General features: G+C 42.1%; 2 protein-coding genes across 3 annotated transcripts in view; both read left to right on the top strand.

Moving 5' to 3' along the window:
* Positions 1–382: 382 nt before the first annotated feature.
* LOC106576568 (urocortin-3) lies at positions 383–841 on the top strand. Its single transcript, XM_014153794.1, has one exon. The coding sequence runs from the start codon at positions 383–385 to the stop codon at positions 839–841; it is 459 nt and encodes a 152-aa protein (XP_014009269.1).
* Positions 842–10,908: 10,067 nt separating this feature from the next.
* copg2 (coatomer protein complex, subunit gamma 2) overlaps positions 10,909–25,998 on the top strand; it is a 41,661-nt gene continuing 26,571 nt past the window's right edge. Inside the window, 16 exon segments of one of the 2 annotated variants that reach the window (NM_001140234.1) lie at positions 10,985–11,082; positions 11,723–11,856; positions 11,940–12,011; positions 12,261–12,416; positions 12,612–12,704; positions 12,807–12,893; positions 13,094–13,251; positions 15,009–15,142; positions 15,304–15,371; positions 15,472–15,660; positions 15,945–16,040; positions 16,281–16,524; positions 16,811–16,886; positions 16,975–17,078; positions 17,307–17,315; positions 17,317–17,502. In NM_001140234.1, the coding sequence (NP_001133706.1) occupies positions 11,046–11,082; positions 11,723–11,856; positions 11,940–12,011; positions 12,261–12,416; positions 12,612–12,704; positions 12,807–12,893; positions 13,094–13,251; positions 15,009–15,142; positions 15,304–15,371; positions 15,472–15,660; positions 15,945–16,040; positions 16,281–16,524; positions 16,811–16,886; positions 16,975–17,078; positions 17,307–17,315; positions 17,317–17,502 (1,843 nt within the window). In that variant the 5' untranslated portion in view covers positions 10,985–11,045. 2 annotated transcript variants of the gene reach the window in all.

The following is a 25,998-nucleotide window of genomic DNA, read 5'->3' as shown; positions in this document are numbered from 1 at the left end:
TTGTTTTTGTTTGTACTAGTCACACGTGACTTTCTGGCGAAAACTGTCTTGTAGAATTACAGTGCACGGAACTTGGTAAGATATTTTTTGATCTGGCACATTTCCGTGTGCTCAAATCATGAATGTAGTTACATATTTCAATATCATTCACTTAATGTATTGATCGGATCAGTCATTTTTAAACCATAGTGTTGCTTTATATCCTTTACAATAGGGAAGACAATAACCGGTAAAACTGAGCTACTCTTTTGGACTATTGTCTTTACGCATGGTGAACATGGAGAGGGTTATATTTGTCAGATATATGGGAACTTTTAAAGTTTAGTGACCAATAAACGAACGGTTTTCTCTCTCTCTCTCTCCGATCACTTAGGATATCATGATGCCGTTCATAAGAACCCTGGTTGTGCTGGCTGTCCTCTGCGCGCCAACCTCCAGCCTCTGTCTCAGACTGTACCAGAGCGACTCCAACCTCCTCTGTGACGATGAAATACTATCTGAGGTTCAGACGAACGACGTTCCCAGTGACGAGTTCCCAGTGTCGGAAAGCTGGGGCTCCCTCTTCAAGTCCGGAGACACTCTCTCCTCCGCAGAGTCGCGGGAGAAAAGGACTTCGACTTACCCCGCCAACTACAGGTTTCTCAGTCAGACGCAGCTAAGGAGTAAGATGTTCCAGAACAGCATAAATAATGACCGGCTAAGCAAGTTTACCCTGTCTCTAGATGTGCCCACCAACATCATGAACATTCTCTTTGACATCCAAAAGTCCAAGAACCTGCGCGCAAAAGCGGCCGACAACGCGCGTCTGATGGCGCAGATTGGACGAAGGAAGAGACAGTAGACTATCTCTCCGACGGTTGAAGCCGCTACCCTGATTATCCATTACATATTAGATTTTCACTCTGACAAATACGTTTTGCTGGAAGTTTTATTTTTACTCAAATCGAACTTTCAGATGCAGTATTTGTGAGATGTTATTTTTTTCTGTGGGTCTGATCTAGCAAATTTAAATACGAAACATAGGGATTATTGAGATTGACTTTTCTGAAGTACAATTGGAGTGTTTACTGTACAGGACTATTATATTTTAGAATCCCTGAAATTGAAAGAAAATCAAAAGACAATTCGAGATTATTTTGAACTAGTCTACACACTGAATGATTTTAATTTCTGTTCAGAATATACATTTCAATTAATTAAAATGAAAGTACTTTCAAGATAAGGTTAGGCCCTATAAAGCTATACAACTTCTAGTCTTCCACTGGAGTGTTAAAGGTCGAACCAGGAAATGTGGTATAATGAGAGGGGTCTTTGAAATTAGATAAGGCAAATGAGGAAATATGTAAATTGCACATGCATAAAATCAGTGTGTAAACTGTAATTATCCTGTCAATGGAAATGGTTTGCATTTCCTCTCAATTGTGCCCGCGTTTTATTGGAAAAGCAAGGAATATGCATATGCTTGAAATACAGGACAGTACGGTACAATACAAATTATGTGAACAAATTGCATTCATTGAAATTCGCACGCATGTTGCGACATATTTAGTGTAAAGAGAATCGATTTAGCCTATATACCTTTGTGAATAGACGCTAGAATGTGAAATGTTTCTGAGTTATTTTAAGGTAAATGCATGGTAGCCTCAATGTTTGATCATCAAATGTCTGTTATTTTTATACACCAAGGGATTATTTTTCCTCAAATAAAAGCAGATGAATTCAACGTTGTCTTCAATAACGGCCATTTTCACATTTAGAAGGTGTTGTAATTTAGGTGTTAGGCATAATCAAGTCAGTCAGTCAGTCAGCCAATGGAAAAAACAGCTTTGTCTATATGAACTATAAATATATTATCGGCCCTATATATGCTATAGCTTTCAGGTGCGTTAAACACAGGTGCATTACACACACACACGGAGTTGGGAGTCATCAGTGACCATTACATTTCCTTGTCTCTATATTTAAGAGGCATTTAAAGATGTTATTTATTTTGACATTGTATTATATTAAAAATTGCATTTATTATGACAACAAGTGAGCCTACATGCAAACTTGAATGTGTGAACCAGCTTCAGGTTAGGGTTTTCTGTCATGAATGTTGTTCTGGAGGCAGCTCTGCAGAGTGGTCACAGCCACACAGTTGAAAGATCTGATTTTATACCTAACCCCAGTGGCGACCCGTCATTGTTTTGAGCCCCACATTTTTGGCCAAAAATTGGCTTTGCCTGTTTTGCATGTTATTTTGGCATTAATACGAGTCACATATCAGTTTGCAAACAATGTAAAAAAAAAATGTATATCATTGAGTTAATAAAGCTGCATACAAACATGGCCTCTTTTTTGTTTTCTTGAGTAAGGCAGCTCCAAAATGCAGGTGTTTCAGCCTAGCTCAGTGCTTTCTGTGGTGGTGGGGCAAGCCAGCAGAAAATAGAGGCATTGCGCAGTGAATTGCTCAGTGTTCTGTCACTCATGGGGACATCCCGGTAACTTTGAGAAAACACACTTTATATCAGAATTGTCTCAAAATGGCTATGCATATTCAAATCAAATCAAATGTATTTATATAGCCCTTCTTACATCAGCTGATATCTCAAAGTGCTGTACAGAAACCCAGCCTAAAACCCCAAACAGCAAGCAATGCAGGTGTAGAAGCACGGTGGCTAGGAAAAACTCCCTAGAAAGGCCAAAACCTAGGAAGAAACCTAGAGAGGAACCAGGCTATGAGGGGTGGCCAGTCCTCTTCTGGCTGTGCCGGGTGGAGATTATAACAGCACAGGGCCAAGATGTTCAAATGTTCATAAATGACCAGCATGGTCAAATAATAATAATCACAGTGGTTGTAGAGGGTGCAACAAGTCAGTAACACAAGAGTAAGTGTCAGTTGGCTTTTTCATAGCCGATCTTTGAGAGTATCTCTACCGCTCCTGCTGTCTCTAGAGAGTTGAAAACAGCAGGTCTGGGACAGGTAGCACGTCCGGTGAACAGGTCAGGGTTCGGCAGCAGGTCTGGGACAGGTGGCACATCCGGTGAACAGGTCAGGCTTCCATAGCTGCAGGCAGAACAGTTGGAACTGGAGCAGCAGCACGGCCAGGTGAACTGGGGACAGCAAGCAGTCATCAAGCCAGGTAGTCCTGAGGCATGGTCCTAGGGCTCAGGTCCTCCGAGAGAGAGAAAGAAGAAAGAGAGAAAGAGAGAATTAGAGAGAGCATATTTAAATTCACACAGGACACCGGAAAAGACAAGAGAAATACTCCAGATGTGACAGACAGACCCTAGCCCCCCGACACATAAACTACTGTAGCATAAATACTGGAGGCTGAGACAGGAGGGGTCAGGAGACACTGTGGCACCATCCGATGATACCCCCGGACAGGGCCAAACAGGTAGGATATAACCCCACCCACTTTGCCAAAGCACAGCCCCCACACCACTGGAGGGATATCTCCGACCACCAACTCACCATCCCGAGACAAGGCCGAGTATAGCCCACAAAGATCTCCGCCACGGCACAACCCAAGGGGGGGCGCCAACCCAGACAGGGAGACCACGTCAGTGACTTAACCCACTCAAGTGACGCACCCCTCCTAGGGACGGCATGGAAGAACACCAGTAAGCCAGTGACTCAGCCCCTGTAATAGGGGCAGAGGCAGAGAATCCCAGTGGAGAGAGGGGAAACCGGCCAGGCAGAGACAGCAAGGGCGGTTCGTTGCTCCAGCCTTTCCGTTCACCTTCACACCCCTGGGCCAGACTACACTTAATCATAGGACCTACTGAAGAGATATGTCTTCAGTAAAGACTTAAAGGTTGAGACTGAGTCTGCGTCTCTCACATGGGTAGGCAGACTATTCCATAAAAATGGAGCTCTGTAGGAGAAAGCCCTGCCTCCAGCTGTTTGCTTAGAAATTCTAGGAACAATTAGGAGGCCCGCGTCTTGTGACCGTAGCGTACGTGTAGGTATGTACGGCAGGACCAAATCGGAAAGATAGGTAGGAGCAAGCCCATGTAATGCTTTGTAGGTTAGCAGTAAAACCTTGAAATCAGCCCTTGCCTTAACAGGAAGCCAGTGTAGGGAGGCTAGCACTGGAGTAATATGATCAAATTTTTTGGTTCTAGTCAGGATTCTAGCAGCCGTATTTAGCACTAACTGAAGTTTATTTAGTGCTTTATCCGGGTAGCCGGAAAGTAGAGCATTGCAGTAGTCCAACCTAGAAGTAACAAAGGCATGGATTACTTTTTCTGCGTCATTTTTGGACAGAAAGTTTCAGATTTTTGCAATGTTACGTAGATGGAAAAAAGCTGTCCTTGAAACAGTCTTGATATGTTCTTCAAAAGAGAGATCAGGGTCCAGAGTAACGCCGAGGTCCTTCACAGTTTTATTTGAGACGACTGTACAACCATCCAGATTAATTGTCAGATTCAACAGAAGATCTCTTTGTTTCTTGGGACCTAGAACAAGCATCTCTGTTTTGTCCGAGTTTAAAAGTAGAAAGTTTGCAGCCATCCACTTCCTTATGTCTAAGACACAGGCTTCTAGCGAGGGCAATTTTGGGGCTTCACCATGTTTCATTGAAATGTACAGCTGTGTGTCATCCGCATAGCAGTGAAATTTAACATTTTGTTTTCGAATGACATCCCCAAGAGGTAAAATATATAGTGAAAACAATAGTGGTCCTAAAACGGAACCTTGAGGAACACCGAAATGTACAGTTGATTTGTCAGAGGACAAACCATTCACAGAGACAAACTGATATCTATCCGACAGATTCATGACATGAGGCTAGTAGCATAGCATCTCTCTCCATTGAATACAGGAGGGTGAAGTCAACAACCCACGTTGAATATTCAAAATAGGATTACAATAATGATATGTATTTTATCCACCAATCCAAACGAAGGATAGGCGGGAGCTAGACAGCCCGCTGTGCCTCTTTTTGGACAATGATCCCATTGTTGGGGCAGAGAGACATGTATCTTGTCAATATACCCATAATCTTTATTACAATTAAATTACATTTCAATTGATGGCTGCTGTGATGTCACACTGTGCTATTTCACCCAGTAGATATGAAAGTTTATCAAAATTAGATTTGTTTTCAAGTTCTTTGTGGATCTGTGTAATCTGAGGGAAATATGTGTCTCGAATATGGTCAGACATTTGACAGGAGGTTAGGAAGTGCAGCTCAGTTTCCACCTCATTTTGTGGGCAGTGTGCCCATAGCCTACGGCGGCCTCTCGCAATAGCAAGGCTATGCTCACTGAGCCTGTACATAGTCTAAGCTTTCCTTAATTTTGGGTCAGTCACAGTGGTCAGGTATTGGTGTTTTACATTGTAAACGGAGGATGCTTTTGTGAATTCTTGGTTGGTGAGCGGACCTCAGACCTCACAACCACAAAGGGCAATGGGTTCTATAACTGATTCAAGTATTTTTAGCCAGATTCTAATTGGGAGGTCGTAGAAGGCCTTTCTTGCCTTGTCTCTCAGATTGTTCACAGCTTTGTGGAAGTTACCTTGTGGTGCTGATGTTTAGGTTGAGTTATGTATAGTTTTTGTGTGCGCTACGGCAATAGTGTCTAGATGGTATTTGTGGTCCTTGCAACTGGACCTTTTTTGGAACAGCATTATTTTTGTCTTACTGAAATTCACTGTGCAGAAAATCTAGGTGCTGCTGTAGGCCCTCCTTGGTTGGGGACAGAAGCACCAGATCATCAGCAAACAGTAGACATTTGACTTCAGATTCTAGTAGGGTGAGGCCGGGTGCTGCAGACTGTTCTAGTGCCCTCGCCAATTCGTTGAAAAGGGTGGGGCTTAAGCTGCATCCCTGTTTCACCCCACGGCCCTGTTGAAAGAAATGTGTGTGTTGTTTGCCAATTTTAACCGCACACTTGTTGTTTGTGAAAATTGATTTTATAATGTCATATGTTTTTCCCCCAACACCACTTTCGATCAATTTATATAGCAGACCCTGAGTCAAAAGCATGAGAAGACTTTGCCTTTGTTTTGGTTTGTTTGTTTGCCAATTAGGGTGTGCAGGGTGAATACATGGTCTGTCGTACGGTAATTTGGTAAAAGCCAATTTGACATTTTCTCAGTACATTGTTATCACTGAGGAAATATACAAGTCTGCTGTTAATGATAATGCAGAGAATTTTCCCAAGGTTGCTGTTGACGCATATCCCACGGTAGTTATTGGGGTCCTTGGTTACAAATATTGGGGAAGATGCCAGAGCTGAGAATGATGTTAAAGAGTTTATGTTTAGCCAATTGGAATTTGTGGTCTGTATATTTTATCATTTCATTTAGGATACCATCAACACCACAGGCCTTTTTGGGTTGGAAGGTTTGTATTATGTCCTGTAGGTCATTCAATGTAATTGGAGAATCCAGTGGGTTCTGGTAGTCTTTAATAGTTTATTATAAGATTTGTAAATTATCATGTATATGTTTTTACTATTTGTTCTTTGTTATATTGTTATATTGCCAAAAAGATTTGAGGTGGTTTATCCATACATCTCATTTTGGATAGATAAATCTTTGTGTTGTTGTTCGTTTAGTGTGTTTCAATTTTAGATTCTATGGATTCTTCAATTACATTGAGCTGATTTCTGACGTGCTGTTCCTTCTTTTTCCGTAGTGTATTTCTGTGTTGTTTTAGTGATTTACCATAGTTAAGGCGTAGGCTCAGGTTTTCTGGGTCTCTATGTTTTTGGTTAGATAGGTTTCTCAATTCCTTTCATAGGTCTTTGTATTCTTCATCTAACCATTTGTCAATGTTGTTAATTTTCTTAGGTTGTCTGCATTTTTAGATTTGTTAGGGAAGCTAAAATGTTAAATATACTGTTTAGGCTTTCTGCTGCCAAGTTTACACCATCTTTGTGAGGGAATATTTTCACCTCCAGGTAGGTGTTTGTCCCCCTGTGTGCTGAGTGTCGGGTTCTTGTCCAGTTCTGGCATTTAGGTTGCCACAGACTAGTACATGTCCCTGGGCCTGGAAATGGTTGATCTCCCCCTCTGGATGGAGAAGCTGTCATCGTTAAAGTATGGGGATTCAATTGGGGGGATATAGGTAGCACACATGAGGACATTCTCTGTTTAGATAAATTCCTTATTCATTTCTAGCCAGATGTAAAATGTTCCTGTTTTTACTAATTTAATAGAGTGGGTTATGTCTGCTCTATATCAAATTAGCATACCACCTGATTCTCTTCCCTGTTTCACACCTGGTAGTTTGGTGGTTGGGACTACCAGCTCTCTGTAACCTAGAGGGCAACCAGTGGGTCCTTCTCTTCTATACCATGTTTCTTTTAGGATGATAACAAATATTTTTTATAACTAAACACAGATAGACCACAGCCTGTCATTTCAAATGGAAACAAATGAGTCATAGTGGGTAGAACCAACAAGGAGGTGGGCAGAGCCAAGCACGAGCTAGCGAGATCCTATTGGCGCATTCTTGCAGGCATCTGCATATTTCCGTTAGGGAACCCCTCCTCTGTGAAGTACACGTGTTCAATATCTAAATTCGCCTTTGCACTCCTAAACAACGTGATTTTTACAAACTTTTGCAAAGGGTAAAGTCTACAATACCTAGTCCACTCTGTTCATTACAGATTTTAGTTTTGGGAACAGTATTGATCACATTTTTCATAGATGAGAAAATGTGCAGAATGACAGCCAAAATGAATCTCTTTCCATCTTCTCCCTGGCTCCTGAGTGGCACACTGGTCTAAGGCACTGCATCTCAGGGCTAGAGGGGTCACTACAGACACCCAGGTTTGAATCCAGGCTGTATCACAACTGACTGTGATTGGGAGTACCATAGTGTGGTGCACAATTGGTCCTGTGTTGTCTGAGTTTGGCTGGTGTAGGCTGTCATTGTAAATAAGAATTTGTTCTTAACTGACTTGCCTGGTTAAAACCTGTTGGGGCTACAGGTTAGCAATGAACCCCGAGCCGGGATTGCTAACAAGGCTGGAAATTCAAAACATCAAAAATCTAATAATTTCAATTTCTCAAACAATCAACTATTTTACACAATTTAAATGATAAACATCTCCTTAATCTAACCACATTGTTCGATTTTCAAAGAGGCTTTACGGCAAAAGCATAAAGTTAGATTATGTTAGGACAGTACATAGCCACAAAAGTACAAACATCCATTTTCAATTCAAGGTCAGGCGTCACCAAAAGCAGAAACCAGCTAGAATTATGCACTAACTTTTGTCAATCTCCATCAGATGACACTCCTAGGACATTATGTTATACAATACATGCATTTTTTGTTCCATCAAGTTCATATTTATATCCAAAAACAGCATTTTACAGTAGCGTGAAATTCAGATTTTTTCTTCTCTGAAATGCTTCCGGTGAACATAACAAAATTACTATTCGAAAACATTGGTAAATTATAATATTGTCATTCAAAGAATAATATATTATCATCTCGTAATTGCTACCGAATGGCCAGATCTCAAAATAACTTTACTGGGAAATCACATTTTGCAATAAACGGGGTGCTATGCTAAGAACAACAGGCTATGCTATACAGTTAGCATAATCTAAAATCGATAATAACATTGTAAATATCCCCTTACCTTTGATTATCTCCATCAGAAGGCAGGCATCCCAGGTCCGGAAGGCATCCCAGGTCCGGAACAAATGTGGTTTCTTTTGACAAAGTTCATAATTTATGTCCAAATAACACCAAGTACTTAGCGTTCATTATGCTCCCACAAAAACGTGGTGGGGGGAGTGTAAAATCACGCCGAAAAGCTAAAAAAACCTAGTAAATAATCTATTTATGTTCGTTCAAACATGTCAAATGTTGTTTAGCATTAATCTTTTGGTCCATTTTTAACGTTAAACATCAGTAATATTTTCACACAACCTATCCTATGTCTAGATAAACAATGAAGACAAACTCACGTTTCTCAGATTTATGCGCAGGCGCAAAAAAATGAAGTGATGACATGTCAACTTCCTTGGATTCTAATTTGCTCTCTGTTTATCATAGACGCTTCAAACAACTTTATAAAGATCGTTGACATCTAGTGGAAGCCGTAGGTGTTGCGAAATGAATCCTTTCTCACTATGGTATCTATAAAACAATGACACTAAATAGTACAGTCACAAAAATTCACATTTTTTTTTTATCTATTTTTCACAGGTTTTTTCCTGCAATATGAGTTTTGTTATACTTACAGACACCATTCAAACTGTTTTAGAAAATTCAGAGTGTTTTCTATCCGAATGTGTTAATAATATGCATATCCTAGCTTCTGAGTTGGTGTAGGAGGCAGTTAAAAATGGGCACATATTTTTTTCAAAATGTCTCAATACTGCCCCCGAGCCCCAACAGGTTTTAAGTTATATTTATGTTTAATCTCCCACTGCCGGCCAGTGGGCTTCCTCTCACTACCATATGTGGTAGTGAGTGGAAACGCCAAGCAGATGCTTCACATTTGTCTCATTGTTCTATCTGTGATGACACTTTCTGTATTTCCAATTTCTTTGATTAAGTCTGTATTCCTGCTCTTTAGGCCAAAGGGAGATGACCTCAGACCTTGTATTTTCCAGGATGAGATAGTAAAAGCGTTGTATTCCATAGTGTCTAGTCTTGTTTTCATGTGGTTTATTCTCGGAACACTACAGTAGGTGTGAGCAGATCATGTTGAGTATCTGATACATACTGTAGATCGCAGGATGGGGCAAACCATCATCTATGCCAGTGTTCACCAACCGGTCGATCGCGATCGACGTGTCGATCTCCAAGGCAGTTCTAGTCGACGCGATAAAGCCTTGTGTTCCTAAAAAAATTGTATTTGTGTCTGGCTGTTGGTGGTAGGTAGGCAAACTGTTGCCATTTCATGTGTTTGAAGGTACAAACTCCCACCACTTCCCCGTGGGCCTGGAGAGGAAATCAAGTGCAGTATGGTACTGCTGGCCAATCAGATTGCTCAGATGACCGAGTCTGCAGTAAGGTAGCAGGCATAAAAGAAAGCTTCGGCAAAATTGATACTGTGAGATTTCAAAACGTTTAAAACCATGACTATAGAGAAACTGCCAACGAATACAGCAAAGAGCTGCTGTTTTTATGAGTGAGTTGATGTTTAAGTTCTTACTCGGCACTGTCAACACTTTGTATTCAACACTTTTATAACCCATAAAATGTGCGTTCTTCCTGTTTCCACTCAACGCTACAACAAGCAGTGCAGCGGTAATGAATGAGTAGGAAAGTGTATTGATAGGCTCGCGTTGTTGTTATAATTAGCGGCTTGGGTCTTTTTTAATATTGAGGAATATTTCACTTTCTCTGGTCATAGGAGTAACAAAATGAATTTGTGCATGAGGCAGAAATAATGCAGTGCGACGCGTGTTTCGCCATCAGCTGGAAGACTGTGTCCCTTTTTGGTCAGTGTCAGTGGAGGAAAGGGAGAGCGGAGGGATGTTGAGAGACGGACCCTCAGTCTGCTGCTCTCTCCCTCAGATGCAGGCACGATCAGCCCAGTAAAATAAAAATAAAATGATTTAAATGTATGCTCACTCAGCTGTGCCTCACAAGTAATACAACAATGGATCTATTACTAGTGTGATCATATAGCCTACCTCAAATTTTGAAATATAATTTTCCCGAACAATGCATTGGCAGGTCAATTCAAGCAAAGCCAGTATGCGGTGATAATGTATTGGGCCTATAGCTTACTGCACAAACCTCATTGCTACAGTACTGTTTTTAATTGGTTAATGTTGCATAGGCTTACATGTTTTAAGTCATGTTAATAAAAAATCAGAGCGGTAGATCTCGGCATGCATTTTGACTCAGAAAGTGATCTTGACTCAGAAAAGGTTGGTGACCACTGATCTATCTATGCGCAGCTCACTACTCCCCCTACTGCAAATCATTACATTTGACGTCATTTCCGTCGACATGGACACACACACACACACACACACAGACAGGAAGGTTGCATTTGGCGACGTGGAAGTGACTAGTCGTCTGTTGTGAGGCTGTACACCAACCACACTGATCCACAAACATTCCGTAACAATGATAAAGAAATTTGACAAGAAGGACGAAGAGTCTGGTAAGATAAATTAAGTGTAAAGAAGTCAATATAGCTACTTGGAAATAGGTAACGTTTTTTGCCAAATAGTTACCGCTGACGTTAGCTAGCATTCTAGCTAGGTAACGTTAACTACACTAAGTTGGTATTCGTTTGGTGGATATTTTTTGTTGTTGTCAAATAGACGTGTCTGTCATTGTTCTTCACACTAGCTACATGTGTGTATTTGTTGAGCAGATATGTCAATTGCCTGCTAGCTAGCTTAAAGCGTCTCTTATCTGTCAAATTAGCTCGCAAACTAGCTAAACTAACGTTAGTTGGTTATGAAGGCTACGTTAACTGTGCCTAGTAAAACATACACATTCTTCTTTGGCTGTGCCGTGTAAAATTTGATGTGTCTATCGAGTGTACCGTATACTGGTAGTTAGCTAGCTAATTTAGCTCATTTAAAAACTGTCAATGTCGTCTTGCTCACTCAAGCTTGTTGACCATAACTAAACGAGGTTTAAGCTACTACCTAAGTTATCTAGTTACGAAATCCACATTCAACACGATATAGTAATGACGCGTAGTAAGCGAAGTTACCTAGTTAGTCTTTATAGTTTGACAATCCAATTTTGTATTAATGTGTCTGTTTTTTTCTCTTTGCTGCAACAATTAGGAAGTGGATCTAACCCATTCCAGCATCTTGAAAAGAGTGCAGTATTGCAAGAGGCTCGTATCTTCAACGAGACTCCAATCAACCCCAGAAGATGTCTCCACATCCTCACCAAGATCATTTACCTACTCAACCAGGTGAGAAACAAACCCATAACATGCAAACCAATTGCATGTATACCCTTTGATATTAACAGAAGATGTTTTTATGTTCTGTCTAGGGGGAGCACTTTGGAACTATGGAGGCGACCGAGGCCTTCTTCGCAATGACCAGGCTCTTCCAGTCCAATGATGTGAGAATAAGTTATTGCTTTGGGTTTCATTAAATTATTGCTGATCATACAAGTAAACAACATTATCGACAGAACATACCGCAACATGATAACATAAACTCACAAACTAACTTCAAACAGGTCCAACTAGTGCCTTTAAATTAGTATTCAATGAGTAGTGTTGTGATTGACATATTGTAAAGATGTGGCGCATAGTGTTTTTGTATAGCATTATCTGCTTTTTGAAAATGTCTCTCTGTATTCCTTCAGCAAACCCTGAGAAGGATGTGCTACCTGACCATCAAGGAGATGGCCAACATCTCTGAGGATGTCATCATTGTCACCAGCAGCCTGACCAAGGACATGACTGGCAAGGAGGATGTGTACAGAGGACCTGCCATCAGAGCTCTCTGCAGGATCACGGATGTCAGTCTGTCTGTCTCTCTGTCTCTGTTTCTCTCCCTGCTTTTTATTAGGCTGTGTTTTCTTTTTGTTTCCATTCTGATAGCTGAATAGTATTTTATTTTTTACATCCAGCTAACATTGTGTTATTGTAATTGGACTAAACCTATGCTTTTTGGTCAATAAACTCAAGCCCTACTTTGTAACTCTGTCCTACAGACCACCATGCTGCAGGCCATTGAGAGATACATGAAACAGGCCATCGTTGACAAAGTGCCCAGTGTGTCCAGCTCTGCCCTGGTCTCCTCTCTGGTAAGAAATTAGCCTCACAGCGCCTGGATGTCTCAAGGTGGCTGTGTCATTTGTAAGTATTCCCAGTGCTTTGTGGGTAATGTGTTTTGTGTGTGTCTGTAGCACATGGTTAAGATGAGCTACGACGTGGTGAAGCGCTGGGTGAACGAGGCACAGGAGGCAGCTTCCAGTGACAACATCATGGTCCAGGTGGGTTACACACACACTCTGTTGATAACATGTTCATTAGGCACCAAGCAGAAGAAAGAACCTCTGTTTTACTGTTTTCTTCACTCATTCAATATGAAATACACTGGACAAGGTTTGGATATGTTGTTCCCTAATGAACACAACCCGGGTAAGTTGAAAGAGAGTCACTTCCACTGTGACCTGTCTGTGATTCCCCCCAGTACCACGCCCTGGGCCTGCTGTACCACCTGCGGAAGAATGACCGACTGGCCGTATCCAAGATGCTCAACAAGTTCACCAAGTCTGGCCTCAAGTCCCCCTTTGCCTACTGCATGCTCATCCGCATCGCCAGCAAGCTGTTGGAGGAGACCGAGGCAGGGTAGGTAGCACCATGGAAGCACTGTCACGCAGACCAAGGCAGGGAAGGTAGCACCATGGAAGCTCTGTCACGTAGACCGAGGATGGGTTAGGTGGCACCATGGAAGCACTGTCACGCAGACCAAGGCAAGGTTAGGTGGCACCATGGCAGCACTGTCACGCCGTCCGAGGCAAGATTAGGTGGCACCATGGAAGCACAGTCACGCAGACCGAGGCAGGGTAGGTCGCACCATGGAAGCACTGTCACGCAGACTGAGGCAGGTTAGGTGGCACCATGGAAGCACTGCCACGCAGACCGAGGCAGGGTAGGTGACACCATGGAAGCACTGTCACGCAGACCGAGGCAGGGTAGAGGGCACCATGGAAGCACTGCCACGCAGGGTAGGTGGCACCATGGAAGCACTGTCACGCAGACCGAGGCAGGGTAGGTGGCACCATGGAAGCACTGTCACGCAGACCGAGGCAGGGTAGGTGGCACCATGGAAGCACTGTCACGCAGACCGAGGCAGGGTAGGGCGCACCATGGAAGCACTGCCACGCAGGGTAGGTGGCACCATGGAAGCACTGTCACGCAGACCGAGGCAGGGTTAGGTGGCACCATGGAAGCACTGTCACGCAGACCGAGGCAGGGTAGGTGGCACCATGGAAGCACTGTCACGCAGACCGAGGCAGGGTAGGTGGCACCATGGAAGCACTGTCACGCAGACCGAGGCAAGGTTAGGTGGCACCATAGAGGCACTGTCACGCAGACCGAGGCAGGGTAGGGGAAACAATGGAAGCACTGCCACGCAGGGTTAGGTGGCACCATGGAAGCACTGTCACGCAGACCGAGGCAGGGTAGGTGGCACCATGGAAGCACTGTCACGCAGACCTCGGCAGGGTAGGTGGCACCATGGAAGCACTGCCACGCAGACCGAGGCAGGGTAGGTGACACCATGGAAGCACTGTCTCGCAGACCTCGGCAGGGTAGGTGGCACCATGGAAGCACTGCCACGCAGACCGAGGCAGGGTAGGTGGCACCATGGAAGCACTGCCACGCAGACCGAGGCAGGTTAGGTGGCACCATGGAAGCACTGCCACGCAGACCTCGGCAGGGTAGATAAACACTGTCATGGACTGTTTACTTGAATGAGTTTTCTAGACTGTACAGTGGGTTGGTGTCTAGTATTCTCTTTCATTGATATGAATAGTTTTTATTCAACACCAGGGGGAAGTGATCTGTATAGTGGCATCATGCATTTTACATTTTTGATTTATTTAACCTTTTATTTAACTAGGCAAGTCAGTTAAGAACAAATTCTTATTTACAATGACGGCCTACCAAAAGGCCTCCTGCGGGGACGGGAGCCTGGGATTAAAAATGTAAAAAATAAATACAATAAATATAGGACAAAACACACATCACGACGAGAGAGACAACACTACATAAAGAGAGACCTAAGACAACAACAAGGCAGCAACACATGACAACACGGTACAGTAGCAACATAACAACAACATGGTAGCAACACAACATGGTAGCAGCGCAAAACATGGTACAAACATTATTTGGCTCAGACAACGGCACAAAGGGCAAGAAGGTAGAGACAACAATATATCACACAAAGCAGCCACAACTATCAGTAAGAGTCCATACACATGGCAGCGGAGGACACAGAATATACAGTGTCAAATTTGACTTTATAAACATATTGGTATATTTTTGTCTTCCTGTGTGTGGCGTTGTAATACAAAGGTTTGGCTATTTTCTGTTTGTAGACATGACAGTCCCCTGTTTGACTTCATTGAGAGCTGTCTGAGGAACAAGCATGAGATGGTGGTGTACGAGGCAGCCTCAGCCATAGTCCACATGCCCAACTGTACTGCCAGAGAGCTGGCCCCCGCTGTCTCTGGTGAGTCTCTGGAATTACAGACACTTTGGTAAATACACCTTGTTTTCTGGTGTCCACATGTGGGTACCTACCTGTAGAAATAGATGCTAGAGGTTGTAGTATCCTATGAACCTAGTACTTCTGGTTTTACCACTTGACTGTCTGTTAATGTGTTTCTCCAGTCCTGCAGCTGTTCTGCAGCTCTCCCAAAGCAGCCCTGAGATACGCAGCCGTCAGGACCCTCAACAAGGTGGGTCTCCACTTATCCATGCTCTTCATTACTCTGAGTTACCTGTGTTTTACATTGAGTATACTGTATTTACAACCGCATTCCCCCGTTCGTCCACCAGGTGGCAATGAAGCACCCGTCGGCCGTGACGGCGTGCAACCTGGACCTGGAGAACCTGATCACAGACTCGAACCGCAGCATCGCCACGCTGGCCATCACCACGCTGCTGAAGACGGGCAGCGAGAGCAGTGTGGACCGCCTCATGAAACAGATCTCCTCCTTCGTCTCTGAGATCTCTGACGAGTTCAAGGTGAGGAAGAGGATGTGTTTTAGTTTAATGTGTTGTTTTTCCTCAATAATATGCTCTTGTTTTCCCCCCTCTGCAATACTTTAGTTGAATTATTTAGGAATTGAATTAGTCGGATAATCAATTAGAATACACTCAATATGTAATTCCCCCCCCCCAAAAAAAAAAATATTTGTAGGAAGTTATACTATATTTTAAACAAACCACAACTACTTTAATCTATTTCCAAATGGGGTATTATTTCACCAAAGTCAAGTCCTATCCTCTGACTGCTGAGTGTGTTTCAGGTGGTGGTTGTACAGGCCATCAGTGCCCTGTGTCAGAAGTATCCCAGAAAGCACAGCGTCATGATGAACTTCCTGTCCAACATGCTCCGAGACGACGTGAGTGGAACACCCTGACTGAGCAGCCTAATGTCTTTTTTCACTGATGTGTAGGACAAGAGAACCTATTGAAGAACATTTATGTCCTTCACACTGCCATGAAACCATCTGGATTACAGACTAACAGGAGCTCTTTGGCCAACTCTGGCACATTTACATTGATATGACCACTCAGTTTTCTGATTTAATGTACGGCTGTCCCTGAAACACAAATTCTTTAAATGATGCCTCTCCTCTCAGGGTGGCTTTGAGTACAAGCGGGCCATCGTGGACTGCATCATCAGCATCATCGAGGAGAACCCAGAGAGCAAGGAGACGGGGCTGGCCCACCTGTGTGAGTTCATCGAGGACTGTGAGCACACGGTGCTGGCCACCAAGATCCTCCACCTGCTGGGCAAGGAGGGCCCGCGCACGCCCTCGCCATCCAAGTACATCCGCTTCATCTTCAACCGCGTGGTGCTGGAGAGTGAGGCCGTCAGAGCCGGTGTGTTAACCCCTGCTGGCCTGGAGTTGTATAGCATGTGTGAGAGACAGAGTTGTGTGTGTGTCTGGGTGCAACATGAATGGTAGTTCTGATAAGTCTGTTGGGATTGGCTCAATTAACTGGTGACATCACCAACCATGAAAGGCTCAATTCACTAATATGAAGACAAATGGTATTGGGCTTTTCAACAGAAACTCACTGTTAATCTTGAAGGGTTCAAACTAATGTGGGTTACCACGTTGTTTGTACACATTGTAATGACTAAGCTCCTTTCTCGTCCCTGTAGCTGCGGTCAGTGCTCTGGCTAAGTTTGGAGCCCAGAATGATGACCTTCTTCCCAGTGTGTTAGTCCTGATGCAGAGGTAGAGACAGCCTTTCACTGGCTCCCTGTCATAATGATCCATTCCCTGTGTGGTTACCACTCTAAAGTGTGTTGCCGTATGTTTCTAGGTGTATGATGGACAGTGACGACGAGGTGAGGGACAGAGCCACCTTCTACATGAACGTGCTGCAGCAGAAGCAGAAAGCCCTCAACGCTGCCTACATTTTCAACGGTGAGAACACACACTGCGCTCCTAGTCTGAACTTGAGAGCACTAGAGTGTGTGGACATATCTGGTCCAATTCAGGAAGTAAGGCTGTGTTTTTTGATTGTGGTCACTCAAACTCTCTCAGTGAATCGACACGTACAAAGATTTTTTTTTTCTTCTTCCCCATCGAACCTCAAAATGAATAAATGTATTTCCTTTATTGAACCTGTGTCTGTGTGTCTCCTCCCGTTAGGTCTGTCGGGTGTCTGTCCCGGGTCTGGAGAAGTCCCTCCACCAGTACACCCTGGAGCCCACAGAGAAGCCCTTCGATATGAAGTCGGTTCCCCTGGCCAACACACCCATCACAGAGCAGAAGACCGAATTCGCTCCTGTGGCCACTAGCAAGCTTCCAGAGAAACCTGGCCCGACGCGCCAAGACATCTACCAGGGTACAGTCACCTTACTTGAAACTATCATGGCAAGACATGACGTTATCACAAGGAAACAAAACATTTGGTCTGAATTTCTGGAGTAAAAGGACCCAGTCACATTTATTTTCCAAGCTATAGCACACAATATTTTGCATGGAAACACGTTCTTAATGAACCATAGAATTCAGTCTGCTAAGAGTTATTAGCCATGGAAACCAAATATCATAGTAGCAGTGGTTGTGTACTAGTATTGTGGCATCAACAACTTCAGAGCAGCAAAAAGTTGAGGGCAGCTATAATATTGAAGTAGTTGGACTAGGGGTGGACTAGGGGTGGATTCAGCTATAATATTGTAGTAGTTAGGACTAGGGGTGGATTCAGCTATAATATTGTAGTAGTTAGGACTAGGGGTGGATTCAGCTATAATATTGTAGTAGTTAGGACTAGGGGTGGATTCAGCTATAATATTGTAGTAGTTAGGACTAGGGGTGGATTCAGCTATAATATTGTAGTAGTTAGGACTAGGGGTGGATTCAGCTATAATATTGTAGTAGTTAGGACTAGGGGTGGATTCAGCTATAATATTGTAGTAGTTAGGACTAGGGGTGGATTCAGCTATAATATTGTAGTAGTTAGGACTAGGGGTGGATTCAGCTATAATATTGTAGTAGTTAGGACTAGGGGTGGATTCAGCTATAATATTGTAGTAGTTAGGACTAAGGGTGGATTCAGCTATAATATTGTAGTAGTTAGGACTAGGGGTGGATTAAGCTATAATATTGTAGTAGTTAGGACTAGGGGTGGATTCAGCTATAATATTGTAGTAGTTAGGACTAGGGGTGGATTCGGCTATAATATTGTAGTAGTTAGGACTAAGGGGTGGATTCGGCTATAATATTGTAGTAGTTAGGACTAGGGGTGGATTCGGCTATAATATTGTAGTAGTTAGGACTAGGGGTGGATTCGGCTATAATATTGTAGTAGTTAGGACTAGGGGTGGATTCGGCTATAATATTGTAGTAGTTAGGACTAGGGGTGGATTCGGCTATAATATTGTAGTAGTTAGGACTAGGGGTGGATTCGGCTATAATATTGTAGTAGTTAGGACTAGGGGTGGATTCGGCTATAATATTGTAGTAGTTAGGACTAGGGGTGGATTCGGCTATAATATTGTAGTAGTTAGGACTAGGGGTGGATTCGGCTATAATATTGTAGTAGTTAGGACTAGGGGTGGATTCGGCTATAATATTGTAGTAGTTAGGACTAGGGGTGGATTCGGCTATAATATTGTAGTAGTTAGGACTAGGGGTGGATTCGGCTATAATATTGTAGTAGTTAGGACTAGGGGTGGATTCGGCTATAATATTGTAGTAGTTAGGACTAGGGGTGGATTCGGCTATAATATTGTAGTAGTTAGGACTAGGGGTGGATTCGGCTATAATATTGTAGTAGTTAGGACTAGGGGTGGATTCGGCTATAATATTGTAGTAGTTAGGACTAGGGGTGGATTCGGCTATAATATTGTAGTAGTTAGGACTAGGGGTGGATTCGGCTATAATATTGTAGTAGTTAGGACTAGGGGTGGATTCGGCTATAATATTGTGGTAGTTAGGACTAGGGGTGGATTCGGCTATAATATTGTGGTAGTTAGGACTAGGGGTGGATTCGGCTATAATATTGTAGTAGTTAGGACTAGGGGTGGATTCGGCTATAATATTGTAGTAGTTAGGACTAGGGGTGGATTCGGCTATAATATTGTAGTAGTTAGGACTAGGGGTGGATTCGGCTATAATATTGTAGTAGTTAGGACTAGGGGTGGATTCGGCTATAATATTGTAGTAGTTAGGACTAGGGGTGGATTCGGCTATAATATTGTAGTAGTTAGGACTAGGGGTGGATTCGGCTATAATATTGTAGTAGTTAGGACTAGGGGTGGATTCGGCTATAATATTGTAGTAGTTAGGACTAGGGGTGGATTCAGCTATAATATTGTAGTAGTTAGGACTAGGGGTGGATTCGGCTATAATATTGTAGTAGTTAGGACTAGGGGTGGATTCGGCTATAATATTGTAGTAGTTAGGACTAGGGGTGGATTCAGCTATAATATTGTAGTAGTTAGGACTAGGGGTGGATTCAGCTATAATATTGTAGTAGTTAGGACTAGGGGTGGATTCAGCTATAATATTGTAGTAGTTAGGACTAGGGGTGGATTCAGCTATAATATTGTAGTAGTTAGGACTAGGGGTGGATTCAGCTATAATATTGTAGTAGTTAGGACTAGGGGTGGGTTCAGCTATAATATTGTAGTAGTTAGGACTAGGGGTGGATTCAGCTATAATATTGTAGTAGTTAGGACTAGGGGTGGATTCAGCTATAATATTGTAGTAGTTAGGACTAGGGGTGGATTCAGCTATAATATTGTAGTAGTTAGGACTAGGGTGGATTCAGCTATAATATTGTAGTAGTTAGGACTAGGGGTGGATTCAGCTATAATATTGTAGTAGTTAGGACTAGGGGTGGATTCAGCTATAATATTGTAGTAGTTAGGACTAGGGGTGGATTCGGCTATAATATTGTAGTAGTTAGGACTAGGGGTGGATTCGGCTATAATATTGTAGTAGTTAGGACTAGGGGTGGATTCAGCTATAATATTGTAGTAGTTAGGACTAGGGGTGGATTCAGCTATAATATTGTAGTAGTTAGGACTAGGGGTGGATTCAGCTATAATATTGTAGTAGTTAGGACTAGGGGTGGATTCGGCTATAATATTGTAGTAGTTAGGACTAGGGGTGGATTCAGCTATAATATTGTAGTAGTTAGGACTAGGGGTGGATTCAGCTATAATATTGTAGTAGTTAGGACTAGGGGTGGATTCAGCTATAATATTGTAGTAGTTAGGACTAGGGGTGGATTCAGCTATAATATTGTAGTAGTTAGGACTAGGGGTGGATTCAGCTATAATATTGTAGTAGTTAGGACTAGGGGTGGATTCAGCTATAATATTGTAGTAGTTAGGACTAGGGGGTGGATTCAGCTATAATATTGTAGTAGTTAGGACTAGGGGTGGATTCAGCTATAATATTGTAGTAGTTAGGACTAGGGGTGGATTCAGCTATAATATTGAAGTAGTTAGGACTAGGGGTGGATTCAGCTATAATATTGTAGTAGTTAGGACTAGGGGTGGATTCAGCTATAGATCAGCTATAATATTGTAGTAGTTAGGACTAGGGGTGGATTCGGCTATAATATTGTAGTAGTTAGGACTAGGGGTGGATTCAGCTATAATATTGAAGTAGTTAGGACTAGGGGTGGATTCAGCTATAATATTGAAGTAGTTAGGACTAGGGGTGGATTCAGCTATAATATTGAAGTAGTTAGGACTAGGGGTGGATTCAGCTATAATATTGTAGTAGTTAGGACTAGGGGTGGATTCAGCTATAATATTGTAGTAGTTAGGACTGGGGTGGATTCAGCTATAATATTGTAGTAGTTAGGACTAGGGGTGGATTCAGCTATAATATTGTAGTAGTTAGGACTAGGGGTGGATTCAGCTATAATATTGTAGTAGTTAGGACTAGGGGTGGATTCAGCTATAATATTGTAGTAGTTAGGACTAGGGGTGGATTCAGCTATAATATTGTAGTAGTTAGGACTAGGGGTGGATTCAGCTATAATATTGTAGTAGTTAGGACTAGGGGTGGATTCAGCTATAATATTGTAGTAGTTAGGACTAGGGGTGGATTCGGCTATAATATTGAAGTAGTTAGGACTAGGGGTGGATTCAGCTATAATATTGTAGTAGTTAGGACTAGGGGTGGATTCAGCTATAATATTGTAGTAGTTAGGACTAGGGGTGGATTCGGCTATAATATTGTAGTAGTTAGGACTAGGGGTGGATTCAGCTATAATATTGTAGTAGTTAGGACTAGGGGTGGATTCAGCTATAATATTGTAGTAGTTAGGACTAGGGGTGGATTCAGCTATAATATTGAAGTAGTTAGGACTAGGGGTGGATTCAGCTATAATATTGTAGTAGTTAGGACTAGGGGTGGATTCGGCTATAATATTGAAGTAGTTAGGACTAGGGGTGGATTCAGCTATAATATTGTAGTAGTTAGGACTAGGGGTGGATTCAGCTATAATATTGTAGTAGTTAGGACTAGGGGTGGATTCAGCTATAATATTGTAGTAGTTAGGACTAGGGGTGGATTCAGCTATAATATTGTAGTAGTTAGGACTAGGGGTGGATTCAGCTATAATATTGTAGTAGTTAGGACTAGGGGTGGATTCAGCTATAATATTGTAGTAGTTAGGACTAGGGGTGGATTCGGCTATAATATTGTAGTAGTTAGGACTAGGGGTGGATTCAGCTATAATATTGTAGTAGTTAGGACTAGGGGTGGATTCAGCTATAATATTGTAGTAGTTAGGACTAGGGGTGGATTCAGCTATAATATTGTAGTAGTTAGGACTAGGGGTGGATTCAGCTATAATATTGTAGTAGTTAGGACTAGGGGTGGATTCGGCTATAATATTGAAGTAGTTAGGACTAGGGGTGGATTCGGCTATAATATTGTAGTAGTTAGGACTAGGGGTGGATTCGGCTATAATATTGTAGTAGTTAGGACTAGGGGTGGATTCAGCTATAATATTGTAGTAGTTAGGACTAGGGGTGGATTCAGCTATAATATTGTAGTAGTTAGGACTAGGGGTGGATTCGGCTATAATATTGTAGTAGTTAGGACTAGGGGTGGATTCGGCTATAATATTGTAGTAGTTAGGACTAGGGGTGGATTCGGCTATAATATTGTAGTAGTTAGGACTAGGGGTGGATTCGGCTATAATATTGTAGTAGTTAGGACTAGGGGGTGGATTCGGCTATAATATTGTAGTAGTTAGGACTAGGGGTGGATTCGGCTATAATATTGAAGTAGTTAGGACTAGGGGTGGATTCGGCTATAATATTGTAGTAGTTAGGACTAGGGGTGCATTAAGCTATAATATTGTAGTAGTTAGGACTAGGGGTGGATTCAGCTATAATATTGTAGTAGTTAGGACTAGGGGTGGATTCAGCTATAATATTGTAGTAGTTAGGACTAGGGGTGGATTCAGCTATAATATTGTAGTAGTTAGGACTAGGGGTGGATTCAGCTATAATATTGTAGTAGTTAGGACTAGGGGTGGATTCAGCTATAATATTGTAGTAGTTAGGACTAGGGGTGGATTCAGCTATAATATTGAAGTAGTTAGGACTAGGGTGGATTCAGCTATAATATTGTAGTAGTTAGGACTAGGGGTGGATTCAGCTATAATATTGTAGTAGTTAGGACTAGGGGTGGATTCAGCTATAATATTGTAGTAGTTAGGACTAGGGGTGGATTCGGCTATAATATTGTAGTAGTTAGGACTAGGGGTGGATTCAGCTATAATATTGAAGTAGTTAGGACTAGGGGTGGATTCAGCTATAATATTGAAGTAGTTAGGACTAGGGGTGGATTCGGCTATAATATTGTGGTAGTTAGGACTAGGGGTGGATTCAGCTATAATATTGAAGTAGTTAGGACTAGGGGTGGATTCAGCTATAATATTGTAGTAGTTAGGACTAGGGGTGGATTCAGCTATAATATTGAAGTAGTTAGGACTAGGGGTGGATTCAGCTATAATATTGTAGTAGTTAGGACTAGGGGTGGATTCAGCTATAATATTGTAGTAGTTAGGACTAGGGGTGGATTCAGCTATAATATTGTAGTAGTTAGGACTAGGGGTGGATTCAGCTATAATATTGAAGTAGTTAGGACTAGGGGTGGATTCAGCTATAATATTGTAGTAGTTAGGACTAGGGGTGGATTCAGCTATAATATTGTAGTAGTTAGGACTAGGGGTGGATTCAGCTATAATATTGAAGTAGTTAGGACTAGGGGTGGATTCAGCTATAATATTGAAGTAGTTAGGACTAGGGGTGGATTCAGCTATAATATTGTAGTAGTTAGGACTAGGGGTGGATTCAGCTATAATATTGTAGTAGTTAGGACTAGGGGTGTGATTCAGCTATAATATTGTAGTAGTTAGGACTAGGGGTGGATTCGGCTATAATATTGTAGTAGTTAGGACTAGGGGTGGATTCGGCTATAATATTGTAGTAGTTAGGACTAGGGGTGGATTCGGCTATAATATTGTAGTAGTTAGGACTAGGGGTGGATTCAGCTATAATATTGTAGTAGTTAGGACTAGGGGTGGATTCAGCTATAATATTGTAGTAGTTAGGACTAGGGGTGGATTCAGCTATAATATTGTAGTAGTTAGGACTAGGGGTGGATTCAGCTATAATATTGTAGTAGTTAGGACTAGGGGTGGATTCAGCTATAATATTGTAGTAGTTAGGACTAGGGGTGGATTCAGCTATAATATTGTAGTAGTTAGGACTAGGGGTGGATTCAGCTATAATATTGTAGTAGTTAGGACTAGGGGTGGATTCGGCTATAATATTGTAGTAGTTAGGACTAGGGGTGGATTCAGCTATAATATTGTAGTAGTTAGGACTAGGGGTGGATTCAGCTATAATATTGTAGTAGTTAGGACTAGGGGTGGATTCAGCTATAATATTGTAGTAGTTAGGACTAGGGGTGGATTCAGCTATAATATTGTAGTAGTTAGGACTAGGGGTGGATTCAGCTATAATATTGTAGTAGTTAGGACTAGGGGTGGATTCAGCTATAATATTGAAGTAGTTAGGACTAGGGGTGGATTTTGCTATAATATTGTAGTAGTTAGGACTAGGGGTGGATTCAGCTATAATATTGTAGTAGTTAGGACTAGGGGTGGATTCAGCTATAATATTGTAGTAGTTAGGACTAGGGGTGGATTCGGCTATAATATTGTAGTAGTTAGGACTAGGGGTGGATTCGGCTATAATATTGTAGTAGTTAGGACTAGGGGTGGATTCGGCTATAATATTGTAGTAGTTAGGACTAGGGGTGGATTCGGCTATAATATTGTAGTAGTTAGGACTAGGGGTGGATTCAGCTATAATATTGTAGTAGTTAGGACTAGGGGTGGATTCGGCTATAATATTGTAGTAGTTAGGACTAGGGGTGGATTCAGCTATAATATTGTAGTAGTTAGGACTAGGGGTGGATTCGGCTATAATATTGTAGTAGTTAGGACTAGGGGTGGATTCGGCTATAATATTGTAGTAGTTAGGACTAGGGGTGGATTCGGCTATAATATTGTAGTAGTTAGGACTAGGGGTGGATTCAGCTATAATATTGTAGTAGTTAGGACTAGGGGTGGATTCAGCTATAATATTGTAGTAGTTAGGACTAGGGGTGGATTCAGCTATAATATTGTAGTAGTTAGGACTAGGGGTGGATTCAGCTATAATATTGTAGTAGTTAGGACTAGGGGTGGATTCAGCTATAATATTGTAGTAGTTAGGACTAGGGGTGGATTCAGCTATAATATTGTAGTAGTTAGGACTAGGGGTGGATTCAGCTATAATATTGTAGTAGTTAGGACTAGGGGTGGATTCAGCTATAATATTGTAGTAGTTAGGACTAGGGGTGGATTCAGCTATAATATTGTAGTAGTTAGGACTAGGGGTGGATTCAGCTATAATATTGTAGTAGTTAGGACTAGGGGTGGATTCAGCTATAATATTGTAGTAGTTAGGACTAGGGGTGGATTCAGCTATAATATTGTAGTAGTTAGGACTAGGGGTGGATTCAGCTATAATATTGTAGTAGTTAGGACTAGGGGTGGATTCAGCTATAATATTGTAGTAGTTAGGACTAGGGGTGGATTCAGCTATAATATTGAAGTAGTTAGGACTAGGGGTGGATTCAGCTATAATATTGTAGTAGTTAGGACTAGGGGTGGATTCAGCTATAATATTGTAGTAGTTAGGACTAGGGGTGGATTCAGCTATAATATTGAAGTAGTTAGGACTAGGGGTGGATTCAGCTATAATATTGAAGTAGTTAGGACTAGGGGTGGATTCAGCTATAATATTGTAGTAGTTAGGACTAGGGGTGGATTCAGCTATAATATTGTAGTAGTTAGGACTAGGGGTGGATTCGGCTATAATATTGTAGTAGTTAGGACTAGGGGTGGATTCAGCTATAATATTGAAGTAGTTAGGACTAGGGGTGGATTCAGCTATAATATTGTAGTAGTTAGGACTAGGGGTGGATTCAGCTATAATATTGTAGTAGTTAGGACTAGGGGTGGATTCAGCTATAATATTGTAGTAGTTAGGACTAGGGGTGGATTCAGCTATAATATTGTAGTAGTTAGGACTAGGGGTGGATTCAGCTATAATATTGTAGTAGTTAGGACTAGGGGTGGATTCAGCTATAATATTGTAGTAGTTAGGACTAGGGGTGGATTCAGCTATAATATTGTAGTAGTTAGGACTAGGGGTGGATTCAGCTATAATATTGTAGTAGTTAGGACTAGGGGTGGATTCAGCTATAATATTGTAGTAGTTAGGACTAGGGGTGGATTCAGCTATAATAT

Source organism: Salmo salar, chromosome ssa17 (assembly GCF_905237065.1).
Source record: "Salmo salar chromosome ssa17, Ssal_v3.1, whole genome shotgun sequence".
NCBI classification, from domain to species: Eukaryota; Metazoa; Chordata; class Actinopteri; order Salmoniformes; family Salmonidae; genus Salmo; species Salmo salar.
The sequence above is the reverse complement of the archived record's forward strand: the minus strand, read 5'-3'. Positions and strand labels throughout refer to the sequence as shown.